The following is a 17,421-nucleotide window of genomic DNA, read 5'->3' as shown; positions in this document are numbered from 1 at the left end:
TGATGTTCAGTCCATCACACATTTTTTGGTATTCAATGGTAGGCTTTAATATAAAGAAATACAAATTATTTTTAACAAGCTAAATTTATATTTAGGAAATACTCAACAAAAGACACATTTACATTTAAGCCAGATAGCAAAACTATGAATCATGCAGAAATGGTAAAAATAAGCACCAATGGAATTAATCTTAGCCCCCGTATTACGTGCACAATGGGCATTTCTTGGAAGCAACACATAAAGGAATATAAGACTGGAAAACCTGTTAGTGTTTGGAGAGCACCATAGAATTTTGAGACCTCAAAATATTTTTGGGGCATTCTGGATAGGAATCTGTTTGATTGACCGGAGCATGAAAATCCTCCCATATTCTGAAATCCTATTCCATCTGATCTGTCTGTGCTGGCCATTTGATAGTTCGTTGACCACCATTGCAGCACTTTGAGGTCTCAGTGAAAAGTGCTAGATGAACATTTGTTTCTTCCTCTGATCAGTCTGACAGATCCAGCAGATAGATCCCTGACTTCTCAGGCCTTCGTACACATGCTGGGATCCCCATGGATCCAGTGGCAGATCTGAGCGTATTTAGGTGGAGTGATCCTCACCGCCACATTATAATCCCTCTTTTCACCCCGGTCCCCTTCCACCCAGCGGTGCCCTGAGAACACTCCAATCACCTTCCGCTGCCACTTCCTCTTATTGGATCCCTCCACTTCCTGTCTGAGCCGGATGTATACGCCAGCACCTGACGCCCCCTGCTGGGCGTCACAGTGCTGATACAACAGGTCGTCTGACTCCTCCGTCACTGAACAGAAGCGATAGACCACCTTTTCTTTCTCTCCTTCCGTTTGTCCTCCCTCTGGCTCATTGTCAAACCCTGAGAAGTGGATGCGACCTAAGGGGAGGGGCTTTGCAGCGGGCGCCACCCCCAGCTCCATGTGCTTCTGTTTGATTGGCCGTTTCAACTCTAGGAGGGCGTAGTCATAGTCAGGGGTAACGGCGTTAGTGTCATCGTCCCCTGTGTGTATCCAACCCTTGGGGATGTGGATTTGTTTCACGCGTGTCCAGCGGAAGGAGGGCTGCTTTTTAGTTTCTGTGCTGCGTTGTACACGGCTACTTCTGCTACCTCTCGTTCTCTGCCTACCCCCTCCCTCTCTTCTCTCCTTCTCTGTGTTCCCTTCTTCACCTCCCTCTGCTCCGGTCTCCCCATCAACCGCGTTCTGTATCTCCCCCTTTCCCTTCATTCCTCTCTGCCTCCCTCCTCTCCGTCTCTGCTCCTGTCTCGGTCCTTCTTCATCTATCCCATTCCCATCCTCCTCCTCTTCTCCAACCTCTTCCTCTCCTTCCACCTTTCCCACCCTTTCCACATCTCCTCCTCTCCTCCCACCTCTCCTCCTCCCCCCCCTCCTCCTCCCCCCTCCCCTACCTCGTTTAGATTTGACCTGTAGGACCCCGACTTTCAGCCTGCGGACCCCCTGTAGGTAGTCCTTCCCGTCGTGGACACAGTGGGCTGCCGTCAAGATGTGTTTGTCAGACACCAGGACCCCGGAGCAGCCTGTGGACAGGCGGACCGCCGTGGAGAACGGGTAGTTGGTGGTAAAGTGGCTGTCTGAGATGACAAAGCGCCCGTCCAAGCCGTACACCTGACGTTTCCTGCGAGTGTGTGAGGGTGTGCGTGAAGTCGTCTCATTCAGGCCCTGCAGTGTGACATCGGTGTGTGTGCGCGTGCCGTTTTCATACACCGTCTCGTATCCCAGCATGCTCTCCACTGTGGCCTGGTCGGGAGGGGGGAGAGCGCTCTGACACTCTATCCCACACATCCCCTCCCCCTCCCCATCTGACCCCTCATCCTTCCCCCCAAATGTGGGAGTCCGCAGATGCACTGTGTGCCTGTCCAGAATCAACGGGACACTCTGCACGGACCAGCCATACTCTTTATCATCATCATCGTCACCGTGGCCCCCCCAGACAGGAACACACAGGGGCAGGGCACAGAGCAGCAGACACAGGGGAATGGGGCACATCACACTGCTTCACCAGGGCCTACGAAACAGAGGAGAGAGGAGGGAAGAGTGAGCTAAAAGAAAGACATAGGTGACTGGTGTATAAAATGAGGGCTCAGGCCAGCAGAGGGTGCTTTATCCCAAACAGTCATAACAAACTGCTTTAGTGTTATTGAAGGCTTATCTTTGCAATAGCGGTCTCACCGGCAGATGCCGCTGGTAGTGAAGTCCGTTATACGTTTGGAACAGTTATGTGACATAGGCAACTGGCTTATTCAGATAAGTAGTAGCCTAACTAACGTTGGGCTCCAACAATAGCCTACTTTCACCTGATGATACCATGATTGAAAAATGGAACTAAGGCCATTTGATGTTTGTTTTTCAACTATAAATATTGTCATAGACTTGCCTACATTCAACGAAATCTTTATTATAATGCAGCAAGACTACAAAAGAAACAGCTTGATAAAAGAACAACATAGGTATGAACCTGACCAGAAATATGATTTTATAATATGTAATATGGAAACGATGATGATTTAGTGGAAATACTGTACATAGGCCTATTGGCTATAGTGTGATGCGTAATGGTGATAAAACGATCACATTTTCTCATAATGGTCATAGTAGTCTAATCACTCATAGAACATCACAATGCAAAGTAAATAATGCAACTGTTGTCGAAATTGAAGTTGATGATCATTGATTAGTAATGCCTGGCCTGTGTCTATACATTCCTGCCTAACACGTGAACTGATTGAAATGGAGAGTAAACAAAACAATCATACCTGCAAGCATTTGACAAGAAATGCAGAAGTTAGCAAAATGCCTCTTTTAATACATAAATCGGTATTTCATCCAGTCGGGTATGATTCAGTGAGTGAAAGACCGCGTCCCATCATCGCCAGCGCATCAAACAAACGGAACGCAATGGAACGCCGTTCGCGAGATCTTCACGGAGATTTGTCCATGATGAAGAAAAAAAGGGAATAACAAAGTGCGGCTCGTTCATGTTACAAGGCAACACCGGGGGAGGTACTGCCTGGTGTTGCGGAAAGCAAGGAGGAGGACTGACTGAAGTTGAATGAAGTTCTTCAGTATGTGAACTGTGGAATTTATGTCCAAAAGCAGGCAAATTATATAAAACGTGTTATTGTATTTTATACTTTTTTTTGCCCCCATATACTTATTTGCATTGCCCACCTCACACATCTACTGGTGTTGCTTTGTATTGTTTTATGACAAAATAACTTATTGAATGACAGGCTGGCAGTCGTTGAGTTTGTGTGTGGGATATGTTTTGTGTTTTCAGTGTCTGTGGGCAAAACTGTAAATTCAGATTTATGTCAGCCAGGTAACATTAGACTGCTTGTGTCTTCACACACTGCCTGTGCTGTCTCTCAGTGAGAGGCAGATGGTTTGGGGTTGGACACACACACACACACACACACACACACACACACACACACACACACACACACACACACATTGATTCAACTCTAGACCTTCATAGATCTTAAAGCTGCAATATATATGTATGTTTTTGGGCGACCCCACCAAATGCACATAGAAATGTGAGTTTATCTGTCATTCTCATTGAAATCAAGTCTGAGAAGCGGGTATATCTGTTCTATGTGCACTATTTCTATGCATCCCATTCTTAAGTTTCGTTTTTGTCTTTTACTTTCGTTTTTGTACACCAGCATAAAATAGCTGAAAATGCAATATTTTTGGTTATGGAAAATATATTTCACAGCGGTTTAGATGGAACAATGATTCTTTACACAATATTTGCTTGTTTTGTCACAAACTGAAATTAGGTGAACCGTTAGAATTTTAGCAACCAGGAAATGCCGGAGAGATTTTTGCATAGTGCACCTTTAAGGAACAACCTGCGTTTCAACTCCAGCAGGTTTATTTTGACAACGGATTGGCCTCCTGGCTGCACAGGCACTCAACTCATTCACCAAATGAACTCTTTCTCTTCCTCCCTCTCTCCCCCTCTCCCTCCTTCCTCCCCACTTCCCTTCCTTATCCTTTCCTCTTTAATACACAGTATAGCAATAGCAGTACTCACAGTCAAAGATCTAAACATTTCAGTCTTTAACAGAGAGCTTTGGCTGGTTCATGTTACCATATATACGTCTGGCTTAACATGTAACTTCCTGTGGATGTGTGACTGTTCCTATGCTGTTTGTTTCTATATGGGTCCCATAGATGCAACAATGCATGCCATTATAAGGCTTTTAAGGATATAAGAACTGTTTGCTTTTTCCCCTTCTGTGTAAATGGGCAGCCTGGTAGAACTCTTCCATTGGTTGATGAGAACAGGAGGTTGCTGACACATTAATAGGGGAGGATGTGCTCGTGGTAATGGCTGGAGTGGAATGAGTGTATTGGTATCAAATACATAAAACACATGGCTTCCATGTGTTTGATGCGATTCTATTGGTTCCGTTCCAGTCATTATTATGAGCCGTCCTCCCCTCAGCAGCCTCGTGGAATTGAGGTCAATGAAAGAGCCAAAGATGGTCATTGGTTTGTTTATGATAGCCATAATAACAACAACTTTTCATATTGATATACCAACAGCTGAATGGTGAGTGCAAAAGTGAGGTAAAGCAGAGGAGTAGAGAGAGAACACACTGTGTGTGTGTTCATTCTATGTCTCTTCCCTCTATGTAATATGGAACTTCTTTCTCTTCTTCTCTCCCTCCCTAGTGAGATGTGCCAGATTATCTCTGAGATTAGAGAGAGATGATAATCACTCCAGTGTTGGTTTCAAACAACAATGTGCAAATATGTATATTAAACACTATTATAACAGTCTCCTCGACTGAACTTCACACCTCATTCTAGAGGTTTAGCCCTTTGTGGAGCAGCAAGTTTGTGGGCTCCACATACAATAGATGCGGTAAAAGAGCCAATGTGACGCAAAAACGGTCATACCAATCGGCATAGCGGACAAGAAAGTAAGAAAGACAGTGACTACAAAAGCTAGCCAGCACGACGGTATGTGATGCTATGGTGATTTCAGTAAACAAACAGTGCAAATCAACATCCGGTAGAAAACCACGCTATGGCAGACAGAAGAAATGTACATATTTGAGCCCCGGCTGCAAGTCCCGTCTACAGCCAACCTTAACAGCATTTACAGCCGTTCTCTCATTGAAAACAATGACATCCGATTTGCCATCTACCGTTTTCCTCGTGCAATCTAAACTCAGCGTAAGTCATTCCTGCTGTAAATGTAACGGATGTGAAATGGCTAGCTAGTTAGCGGTAGTGCGCGCTAATAGATTTTCAATCGGTTACGTCACTTGCTCTGATACCTTGAAGTAGTGGTTCCCCTTTCTCTGCAAGAGGGCCGCGGCCTTTGTGGAGCGATGGTTAACGATGCTTCGTGGGCGACCGTTGTTGATGTGTGCAGAGGGTCCCTCGGGGCGAGGGAACGGACTAAAGTTATACTGTTACATAAAGATGTTGATGTTGATTCCATCCTGGCCCGTGGATGTGAGTAAATGTTATTGGATAGTTTGCTTGAGGGAAATAAAGCATTCTAATTGTGTATAGGTTTGAAGGAAAAAGGGAACAGACGTCTGTCACGATCGTGTGGAAGAGATTCGGACCAAAACGCAGCATTTGGAAAATAAGCCATCTTCTTTTAATAACACCACGAAGATGAACACGACACAAAACACTATACAAACTAACAAAACAACAAAACGACCGTGAAGCTACAAACGTTGTGCACATACATACAGGCTACAAACGTTCTACATAGACAATTCCCCACAACAAACTAAAGCCTATGGCTACCTTAAATATGGCTCCCAATCAGAGACAACAGAAACCAGCTGTCTCTAATTGGGAACCCATTCAGGCAACCATAGACTTTCCTAGACAACTACACACAACATAGACAGAGCTAGACAACTATACTAAACATAAAGCCAACTACTCTAAATAAACCCCCTAAACCTTACAATCACCCTGGACACTACAAAAACCCACATAAATACCCATGTCACACCCTGACCTAACTAAAATAATAAAGAAAACAAAGAATACTAAGGCCAGGGCGTGACATAGCCCCCCCCTTAAGGTGCGAACTCCGGGCGCACCAGCACAAAGTCTAGGGGAGGGCCTGGGTGGGCATCTGACCACGGTGGTGGCTCAGGCTCAGGGCGAGGTCCCCACCCCACCATAGTCAATCCCAGCTTATATCTCCCCCTACAAATGACCACCCTCATATTACCCCCACTTAATCTTTTGAGTAACATCGACACAAGGGGCAGCACCGGGATAAGGGGCAACACCGGGATGAGGGACGGCAGCTCCGGGCTGAGGGACGGCAGCTCCGGGCTGAGGGACGGCAGCTCCAGGCTGAGGGACGGCAGCTCCGGACTGGCTGGCGGATCCTGGCTGGCTGACGGCTCTGGCTGGTCATGGCTGGCTGACGGCTCTGGCTGGTCATGGCTGGCTGACGGCTCTGGCTGGTCATGGCTGGCTGACGGCTCTGGCTGGTCATGGCTGGCTGACGGCTCTGGCTGGTCATGGCTGGCTGACGGCTCTGGCTGGTCATGGCTGGCTGACGGCTCTGGCTGGTCATGGCTGGCTGACGGCTCTGGCTGATCCGGTCTGGCGGAAGGCTCTGGCTGATCCGGTCTGGCGGAAGGCTCTGGCTGATCCGGTCTGGCGGAAGGCTCTGGCTGATCCGGTCTGGCGGAAGGCTCTGGCTGATCCGGTCTGGCGGAAGGCTCTGGCTGATCCGGTCTGGCGGAAGGCTCTGGCGGCTCCTGTCTGGCGGACGGCTCTAGCGGCTCCTGTCTGGCGGACGGCTCTGTAGGCTCATGGCAGACGGGCGGCTTTGCAGGCTCATGGCAGACGGGCGGCTTTGCAGGCTCATGGCAGACGGACAGTTCAGACGGCGTAGGGCAGACGGGCAGTTCAGGCGCCGCTGGGCAGACGGGCAGTTCAGGCGCCGCTGGGCAGACGGGCAGTTCAGGCGCCGCTGGGCAGACGGGCAGTTCAGGCGCCGCTGGGCAGACGGGCAGTTCAGGCGCCGCTGGGCAGACGGCAGACTCTGGCCGGCTGAGACGCACTGTAGGCCTGGTGCGTGGTACCGGAACTGGAGGTACCGGGCTAATGACACGCACCTTAAGGCTAGTACGGGGAACAACAACAGGGCACACTGAGTTCTCAAAGCGCACTATATGCCTGGTGCGTGGTACCGGACTGAGGGCACGCACCTCAGGACGAGTGCGGGGAGAAATAACAGTGTGTACAGGACTCAGGAGACGCACAGGTGGCTTAGTGCGTGGCGCCGGATATACCGGACCGTGAAGGAGGACACGTGCTCTTGAGCACCGAGCCTCCCCAACCTTACCAGGTTGAATGGTCCCCGTAGCCCTGCCAGTGCGGCGAGGTGGAATAGCCCGCACTGGGCTATGCAGGCGAACCGGGGACACCACCTGTAAGGCTGGTGCCATGTACGCCGGCCCGAGGAGACGTACTGGAGACCAGATACGTTGGGCCGGCTTCATGGCACTCGGCTCGATGCCCAACCTAGCCCTCCCAGTGCGGCAAGGTGGAATAGCCCGCACTGGGCTAAGCACGCGTACTGGGGACACCGTGCGCTTTACCGCATAACACGGTGTCTGACCAGTACGACGCCCTCTTACTCCACGGCAAGCCCGGGGAGTTGGCTCAGGTATCCAACCCGGCTTCGCCACACTCCCCTTTATCCCCCCCCCAAGAAATTTTTGGGTGTTACTCACGGGCTTCCAGCCACTCTGCCTTGCCTTTGCCTCATAAAACCGCCTCTCCGCTTTCGCTGCCTCCAGCTCCGCTTTGGGACGGCGATATTCCCCTGGCTGAGTCCAGGGTCCTTTGCCGTCCAGGATCTCCTCCCATGTCCATGAGTCCTGTTTACTTTGCCGCTGTTGTTGGTTCCGATCATGCTGCTTGATCCTGTTGTGGTGGGGAATTCTGTCACGATCGTGTGGAAGAGATTCGGACCAAAACGCAGCATTTGGAAAATAAGCCATCTTCTTTTAATAACACCACGAAGATGAACACGACACAAAACACTATACAAACTAACAAAACAACAAAACGACCGTGAAGCTACAAACGTTGTGCACATACATACAGGCTACAAACGTTCTACATAGACAATTCCCCACAACAAACTAAAGCCTATGGCTACCTTAAATATGGCTCCCAATCAGAGACAACAGAAACCAGCTGTCTCTAATTGGGAACCCATTCAGGCAACCATAGACTTTCCTAGACAACTACACACAACATAGACACAGCTAGACAACTATACTAAACATAAAGCCAACTACTCTAAATAAACCCCCTAAACCTTACAATCACCCTGGACACTACAAAAACCCACATAAATACCCATGTCACACCCTGACCTAACTAAAATAATAAAGAAAACAAAGAATACTAAGGCCAGGGCGTGACAACGTCTTAATAAAGTTCAAGAGTTCGACACATACAACAACACAGAGTTACACATGGAATAAACAAACATACAGTCAATAATACAGTAGAAAAAGTCTATATACAGTATGTGCAAATGAGGTAGGATAAGGGAGGTAAGGCAATAAATAGGCCATGGTGGCGAAGTAATTACAATATTGCAATTAAACACTGGAATGGTAGATGTGCAGAAGATGAATGCGCAAGTAGAGATACTGGGGTGCAAAGGAGCAAGATTTAAAAAAAAAAAATACAGTATGGGGATGGGGTAGTTGGATGGGCTATTTACATATGGGCTATGTACAGGTGCAGTGATCTGTGAGCTGCTCTGACAGCTGGTTCTTAAAGCTAGTGAGGGAGATATGAGTCTCCAGCTTCAGTGTTTTTTGCAGTTTGTTCCAGTCATTGGCAGCAGAGAACTAGAAGGAAAGGCGGCCAAAGGAGGAATTGGCTTTGGGGGTGACCAGTGAGATATACCTGCTGGAGCGCGTGCTACGTGTGGGTGCTGCTATGGTGACCAGTGAGCTGAGATAAGGCGGGGCTTTACCTAGCAGAGACTTGTAGATGACCTGGAGCCAGTGGGTTTGGTGACGAGTATGAAGCGACGGCCAGCCAACGAGAGCGTACAGGTCGCAGTGGTGGGTAGTATATAGAGCTTTGGTGACAAAACGGATGGCACTGTGATAGACTGCATCCAATTTGTTGAGTAGAGTGTTGGAGGCTATTTTGTAAATGACATCGCCGAAGTCGAGGATCGGTAAGATGGTCAGTTTTACGAGGGTATATTTGGCAGCATGAGTGAAGGATGCTTTGTTGCGAAGTAAGAAGCCGATTCTAGATTTAATTTTGGATTGGAGATGCTTAATGTGAGTCTGGAAGGAGAGTTTACAGTCTAACCAGACACCTAGGTATTTGTAGTTGTCCACATATTCTAAGTCAGAACCGTCCAGAGTAGTGATGCTGGACGGGCGGGCAGGTGCGGGCAGCGATCGGTTGAAGAGCATGCATTTAGTTTTACTTGCTTTTAAGAGCAGTTAGAGGCCACGGAAGGAGAGTTGTATGGCATTGAAGCTCGTCTGGAGGTTAGTTAACACAATGTCCAAAGAAGGGCCAGAGGGATACAGAATGGTGTCGTCTGCGTAGAGGTGGATCAGAGAATCACCAGCAGCAAGAGCGACATCATTGATGTATACAGAGAAGAGAGTCAGCCCGAGAATTGAACCCTGTGGCACCCCCATAGAGACTGCCAGAGACCTGGAAAACAGGCCCTCTGATTTGACACACTGAACTCTATCAGAGAAGTAGTTGGTGAACCAGGCGAGGCAATCATTTGAGAAACCAAGGCTGTTGAGTCTGCTGATAAGAATGTGGTGATTGACAAAGTTGAAAGCCTTGGCCAGGTCGATGAATATGGCTGCACAGTAATGTCTCTTATCGATGGCGGTTATGATATCGTTTAGGACCCTGAGCGTGGCTGAGGTGCACCCATGTCCAACTCTGAAACCAGATTGCATAGCGGAGAAGGTATGTACATGTAGATATGGTTAAAATGACTAAGCATATATGATGAACAGAGAGTAGCAGTAGCGTAAAAGAGGGGTTGGCGGGTGGTGGGTGACGGGACACAATGCAGAAAGCCCGGTTAGCCAATGTGTGGGAGCACTGGTTGGTTGGGCCAATTGAGGTAGTATGTACATGAATGTATAGTTGAAGTGACTATGCATATATGATAAACAGAGAGTAGCAGCAGCGTAAAAGAGGGGTTGGGGGGGGCACACAATGCAAATAGTCCGGGTAGGCATTTGATTACCTGTTCAGGAGTCTTATGGCTTGGGGGTAAAGCTGTTGAGAATCCTTTTTGTCCTACACTTGGCACTCCGGTGCCGCTTGCCATGCGGTAGTAGAGAGAACAGTTTATGACTGGGGTGGCTGGGGTCTTTGTCAATTTTTAGGGCCTTCCTCTGACACAGCCTGGTGTAGAGGTCCTGGATGGCAGGCAGCTTAGCCCCAGTGATGTACTGGGCCGTATGCACTACCCTCTGTAATGCCTTGAGGTCGGAGGCTGAGCAATTGCCGTACCAGGCAGTGATGCAACCAGTCAGGATGCTCTCGATGTTGCAGTTGTAGAACCTTTTGAGGATCCCAGGACCCATGCCAAATCTTTTTAGTTTCCTGAGGGGAAAATGCTTTGTCGTGCCCTCTTCACGACTGTCTTGTTGTGTTTGGACCATTCTAGTTTGTTGGTGATGTGGACACCAAGGAACTTGAAGCTCTCAACTTGCTCCACTACAGCCATGTCGATGAGAATGGGGGCGTGCTCGGTCCTCCTTTTCCTTTAGTCCACAATGATCTCCTTAGTCTTGGTTATGTTGAGGGATAGGTTGTTATTCTGGCACCACCCGGCCAGGTCTCTGACTTCCTCCCTATAGGCTGTCTCATCATTGTCGGTGATCAGGCCTACCACTGTTGTGTCATCTGCAAACTTAATGATGGTGTTGAAGTCGTGCCTGGCCATGCAGTCATGGGTGAACAGGGAGTACAGGAATGGACTGAGCACGCACCCCTGGGGGGCTCCAGTGTTGAGGATCAGCGTGGCAGGTGTGTTGCTACCTACCCTCACCATCTGGGGGCAGCCCGTCAGGAAGTCCAGGATCCAGTTGCAGAGGGAGGTGTTTAGTCCCAGGATCCTTAGCTTATTGATGAGATTTGAGGGTACTATGGTGTTGAACGCTGAACTGTAGTCAATGAATAGCATTCTCACATAGGTGTTCCTTTTGTCCAGGTGAGAAAGGGCAGTGTGGAGTGCAATAGAGATTGCATCATCTGTGGATCTGTTTGGGTGGTATGCAAATTGGAGTGGGTCTAGGGTTTCTGGGATAATGGTGTTGATGTGAGCTATGACCAGCCTTTCAAAGCACTTCATGGCTACCGAAGTGAGTGCTACGGGTCTGCAGTCATTTAGGCAGGTTGCCTTCATGTTCTTGGGCACAGGGACTATGGTGGTCTGATTGAAACATGTTGGTATTACAGACTCAATCAGGGACATGTTGAAAATGTCAGTGAAGACACCTGCCAGTTGGTCAGCACATACCCGGAGCACACGTCCTGGTAATCCGTCTGGCCCCGCAGCCTTGTGAATGTTGACCTGTTTAAAGGTCTTACTCATGTCGGCTACGGAGAGCGTGATCACACAGTTGTCCGGAACAGCTGATGCTCTCATGCATGCCTCAGTGTTGCTTGCCTCGAAGCGAGCATAGAAGTGATTTAGCTCGTCTGGTAGGCTTGTGTCACTGGGCAGCTCGCGGCTGTGCTTCCCTTTGTAGTCTGTAATAGTTTGCAAGCCCTGCCACATAAGACAAGCTTCGGAGCCGGTGTAGTATGATTCAGTCTTAGCCCTGTATTGATGCTTTGCCTGTTTGATGGTTCGTTGCAAGGCATAGCAGGATTTCTTATAAGTTTCCGGGTAATAAGAAATAAGTTATAAGAGTTCAGCACCTTGAACGTGGCAGCTCTACCCTTTAGCTCAGTGCGAATGTTGCCTGTAATCCATGGAGTACAGGAGGGGGCTGAGCACGCACCCCTGTTGTTGCCTACCTTCACCATCTGGGGTCGGCCCCTCAGGAAGTCCAGGACCCAGTAACATAGGGAGGGGTTCAGACCCAGGGCCCTGAGCTTAGTGACGAGCTTAGAGGGCACTTTGGTGTTGAAGACTGAGCTGTAGTTGATTAACAGGATTCTCACATAGGTATTCCTCTTGCCCAGGTGTGACAGGGCAGTGTGCAGTTCAATAGCAATTGGGCGGTATGCAAATTGTAGTGGGTTTAGGGTGTCGTGTAAGGTGGAGGTGATATGGTCCTTAACTAGCCTCTCAAAGCACTTCATGATGACAGAAGTGAGTGCTACGGGGCGATAGTCATTTAGTTCAGTTACCTTCACTTTCTTGGGTACAGGAACAGACTGGGATGGGGAGAGATTGAATATGTCCGTAAACACACCAGCCAGCTGGCCTGCACATGCTCTAAGGACGCTGTTTGGGATCCCGTCTGGGTCGGCAGCTTTGATTGAATGTGTTACTCACGTCGGCCACGGATATCAGGACCTCAATTAGCCAGACTAACCGGTGCCTGTATATAGCCTCGCTACTGTTATAGCCTCGCTACTGATATTTTTCACTGTCTTTTACCGTTGTTTTTTATTTCTTTACTTATCTATTGTTCAGCTAATACCTATTTTTTTCTTAAATATTGCACTGTTGGTAAGTAAGCATTTCACTGTAAGATCTACATCTGTTGTATTCGGCGCACGTGACAAATAAACTTTGATTTGATTTGGGGGCCCACGTCAGTGTTGTTTTCCTCGAAGTGGCCGAAGAACGTGTTTAGCTTGTCCGGGAGTGAGGCGTCGGTGTCCACGATGTGGCTGGCTTTCCCGTTATAAACCATGATTGTCTGGAGTCCCTGCCACATGCGTCTCGTGTCTGAGCTGTTGAATTGTGACTCCACTTTACCTTACGGAGGTCATAGGTGGTTTGTTTGTACGCGTCCATGTTCCCAGTCACCTTGCTGTGGTTAAATGCAGTAGCTTGCGCTTTTAGTTTCACGCGAATGCTGCTGTCTATCCACAGTTTTTGGTTTAGATGAGTTCTAATCATCACAGTAGGAACAACATCCTCTATGCCCTTCTTGATGAACCGAGTCACAGAGTCCGTGTATACAGTGCATTCGCTAAGTATTCAGATCCCTTGACTTTTTCCACATTTTACAGCCTTATTCTAAAATTGATTGATGATTTTTTTCTCATCAATCTACACACAATACCCCATAATGACAAAGCGAAAACAGGTTTTCAGAATTTTTTTATTACAAATAAGAAACAGAAATACGTTATTTACATAAGTAAATTGAGATGTTTGAGATGCTCATCCTTGAGATGTTTCTACAACTTGATTGTAGTCCACCTGTGGTAAATGAAATTGATTGGACATGATTTAGAAAGGCACACACCTGTCTATATAAGGTCCCATGGTTGATAGTGCATGTCAGAGCAAAAACCAAGCCATAAGGTTGAAGGAATTTTCTGTAGAGCTCCGAGACGAGACTGTGTCGAGGCACAAATCTGGAGAAGGGTACCAAAAAATGTCTGCCGCATTGAAGGTCACCAAGAACCCAGTGACCTTCATCATTCTTAAATGGAATAAGTTTGGAACCACTAAGACTCTTCCTAGAGCTGGCCGCCCAGCCAAACTGAGCAATCAGGAGAGAAGGGCTTAGGCCAGGGAGGTGACCAAGAACCTGATGATCACTCTGACAGAGCTCCGGAGTTCCTCTGTGGAGATGGGAGAACCTTCCAGAACGACAACCATCTCTGCAGCACTCCACCAATCAGGCTTTTATGGTTGAGTGACCAGACGGAAGCCACTCCTCAGTAAAAGGCACATGACAGCCCGCTTGGAGTTTGTTAAAAATGCACCTAAAGGACTCTCAGACCATGAGAAACAAAATTCTGTGGTCTGATGAAACAAAGATTGAACTCTTTGGCCTGAATGCCAAACGTCACGTCTGTAAGAAACCTGGCACCATCCCTACGGTGAAGCAAGGTGGCAGCATCATACTGTTGGGATGTTTTTCAACGGCAAGGACTGGGAGACTAGTCACGATCGAGGGAAAGATAAATGGAGCAAAGTACAGAGAGATCCTTGATGAAAACCTGCTCCAGAGTGCTCAGAACCTCAGACTGGGGGCGAAGGTTCACATTCCAACAGGACAATGACCCTAAGCACACAGCCAAGACAACTCAGAAGTGGCTTCGGGACAAGTCTCTGAATGTCCTTAAGTGGCCCAGCCAGAGCCCGGACTTGAACCCGATCGAACATCTCTGGATATACCTGAAAATAACTGTGCAGCGACGCTCCACATCCAACCTGACAGAGCTTGAGAAGATCTGCAGAGAAGAATGAGAGAAACTCCCCAAGTACAGGTGTGCCAAGCTTGTAACGTCATACCCAAGAAGACTCGAGGCTGTAATCGCTGCCAAAGGTGCTTCAATAAAGTTCTGACTATGGGGTCTGAATACTTATGTAAATGTGATATTTCAGTTTTTTATTTTGAATAAATTAGCTAAAATTTCCAAAAACCTGTTTTTGCTTTGTCATTATGGGGTATTGTATGTAGATTGATGAGGGGGGAAATCTATTTAATCCATTTTAGAATAAGACCGTAATGTAACAAAATGTGGAAAAAATCAAGGTGTCTGAATACTTTCCGTATGCACTGAACGTCGTGACTATCCCCGGAGGTGACCCGGAACATTTCACAGCTACGTTATCAAAACAATCCTAAAGCATAGACTCCAATTGGTCAGACCAACATTGAAGAGTCCCTCTTCTGGCTTCCGAGTGACACAGCGGTCTAAGGCACTGCATCTCAGTGCAAGAGGCATCACTACAGTACCTGGTTCAAATCCAGGCTGCATCACATCTGGCCGTGATTGGGAGTCCCATAGGGAGGTGCACAATTGGCCCTACATTGTCTGGGTTTGGATGGGGTAGGCCATCATTGTAAAAAAGAATTTGTGCCTATTTTAAAGGTTAAATTTTAAAAATCCACGGGTGCCTATAGTTTAAGTTTCTGCATATAGGCGGGGAGGGGCAGGATGGAGGCGTGATCTGATTTACCCATCCCAGAAGGGAGAATAATAATGCTCAAGCATGTTCTCTCTGTGTGTAGCGCAGGAGATGTGTTGGTAGAATTTCGGGAGCGTTTTCCTCAGATTGCCTTTATTAAAGTCCACAGCTACAATAAATGCAGCCTCAGGATATGCAGTTTCCAGTTTGCACAGTCCAGTGTAGTTCCTTGACAGCCTTTGCGATGTCGGCTTGGGGGGGAATATACACGGCGGTGACAATAACCACAGGTAATGCGGTTGATGGTGAGCTATTCCAGATTGGGAGAACAAAAGGACTTGAGTACCTGTACATTACCACAATCACACCGTAAGTTGCTCACCATGAAACATTCCACTCCACCTTTGTTTTTCCCGGAGAGTTCTTTCTTCCTGTCCGTGCAAAATATGGATAACCCTGCTGGCTGTATACCCAGAGAGAGTCATGATAGTATTTTACAGTCACTTATGTCTCTCTGAAAAGAGATCCTCGCACTGAGCTCGTATACTTGTCCAGGGGCTGTTGTCCAGGGACTATACGTTAGCGGGTAATATACTCTGAAGTGGTGAATGGTTTGCTTGCCGCCTAAACCTGGCTAGAACCCCACCTCTCCTCTGGCGTCGACGTTTTGGTGAATGGGGCTGCCTCGGGACGTCTAAACAAAGGAGTCCAAAAGTTATTTTTGGTTGTAGGAAATAATACTAGAAACAAATAATGTAAGAAATAATGACAAAACAAGCGAAATATTGCCAAGTTTGCTTGGAGCTAGAAACAGGGCGACCGTGTCTGTCGGCGCCATCTTGTTATCTTGTTTACTAACACATTGAGAGAGAGAATGTTCTGAGTTGGGTTTGTTTGATTTGTGGTGTAATATTCTTCATGTTGGAGGTTTAGGAATTTGGAATCACCCTTGCTGATTGCTATTGGCTTTCTGCCTCTCAAGCAAAACAGGGAAAATGCAGTAAATGCAAAACTCACACTTATCACACAATTCCACTTTCATTATTTACAGTGTTTTTGATATTAGAGTCCTATGATAAATGTAAGAAATCATTCTCTGACTACATAATTAAGTTTTCTGAATTAATTGTATACATACAGTGGGGAGAACAAGTATTTGATACACTGCCGATTTTGCAGATTTTCCTACTTACAAAGCATGTAGAGGTCTGTAATTTTTATCATAGGTACACTTCAACTGTGAGAGACGGAATCTAAAACAAAAATCCAGAAAATCACATTGTATGATTTTTAAGTAATTCATTTGCATTTTATTGCATGACATAAGTATTTGATCACCTACCAACCAGTAAGAATTCCGTCTCTCACAGACCTGTTAGTTTTTCTTTAAGAAGCCCTCCTGTTCTCCACTCATTACCTGTATTAACTGCACCTGTTTGAACTCGTTACCTGTATAAAAGACACCTGTCCACACACTCAATCAAACAGACTCCAACCTCTCCACAATGGCCAAGACCAGAGAGCTGTGTAAGGACATCAGGGATAAAATTGTAGACCTGCACAAGGCTGGGATGGGCTACAGGACAATAGGCAAGCAGCTTGGTGAGAAGGCAACAACTGTTGGCGCAATTATTAGAAAATGGAAGAAGTTCAAGATGACGGTCAATCACCCTCGGTCTGGGGCTCCATGCAAGATCTCACCTCGTGGGGCATCAATGATCATGAGGAAGGTGAGGGATCAGCCCAGAACTACATGGCAGGACCTGCTCAATGACCTGAAGAGAGCTGGGACCACAGTCTCAAAGAAAACCATTAGTAACACACTACGCCGTCATGGATTAAAATCCTGCAGTGCACGCAAGGACCCCCTGCTCAAGCCAGCGCATGTCCAGGCCCGTCTGAAGTTTGCCAATGACCATCTGGATGATCCAGAGGAGGAATGGGAGAAGGTCATGTGGTCTGATGAGACAAAAATAGAGCTTTTTGGTCTAAACTCCACTCGCCGTGTTTGGAGGAAGAAGAAGGATGAGTACAACCCCAAGAACACCATCCCAACCGTGAAGCATGGAGGTGGAAACATCATTCTTTGGGGATGCTTTTCTGCAAAGGGGACAGGACAACTGCACCGTATTGAGGGGAGGATGGATGGGGCCATGTATCGCGAGATCTTGGCCAACAACCTCCTTCCCTCAGTAAGAACATTGAAGATGGGTCGTGGCTGGGTCTTCCAGCATGACAACAACCCGAAACACACAGCCAGGACAACTAAGGAGTGGCTCCGTAAGAAACATCTCAAGG

At 47.4% G+C, this 17,421-nt stretch overlaps 1 protein-coding gene across 1 annotated transcript; it reads right to left on the bottom strand.

The window, feature by feature from the left end:
- Positions 1–21: 21 nt before the first annotated feature.
- Positions 22–3,038, bottom strand: LOC139582837 (inactive serine protease 35-like). The gene is made up of 2 exons (XM_071413216.1): positions 2,792–3,038; positions 22–2,043 (listed from the first exon to the last, which is right to left on the bottom strand). The coding sequence occupies exon 2, from the start codon at positions 2,022–2,024 to the stop codon at positions 528–530; it is 1,497 nt and encodes a 498-aa protein (XP_071269317.1). The 5' UTR covers positions 2,025–2,043; positions 2,792–3,038; the 3' UTR covers positions 22–527.
- Positions 3,039–17,421: the final 14,383 nt, after the last annotated feature.

The sequence above is a fragment of the Salvelinus alpinus genome, chromosome 8 (genome assembly GCF_045679555.1).
Source record: "Salvelinus alpinus chromosome 8, SLU_Salpinus.1, whole genome shotgun sequence".
Taxonomy (NCBI): Eukaryota; Metazoa; Chordata; class Actinopteri; order Salmoniformes; family Salmonidae; genus Salvelinus; species Salvelinus alpinus.
This window is presented reverse-complemented; position numbering and strand designations above follow the sequence as displayed.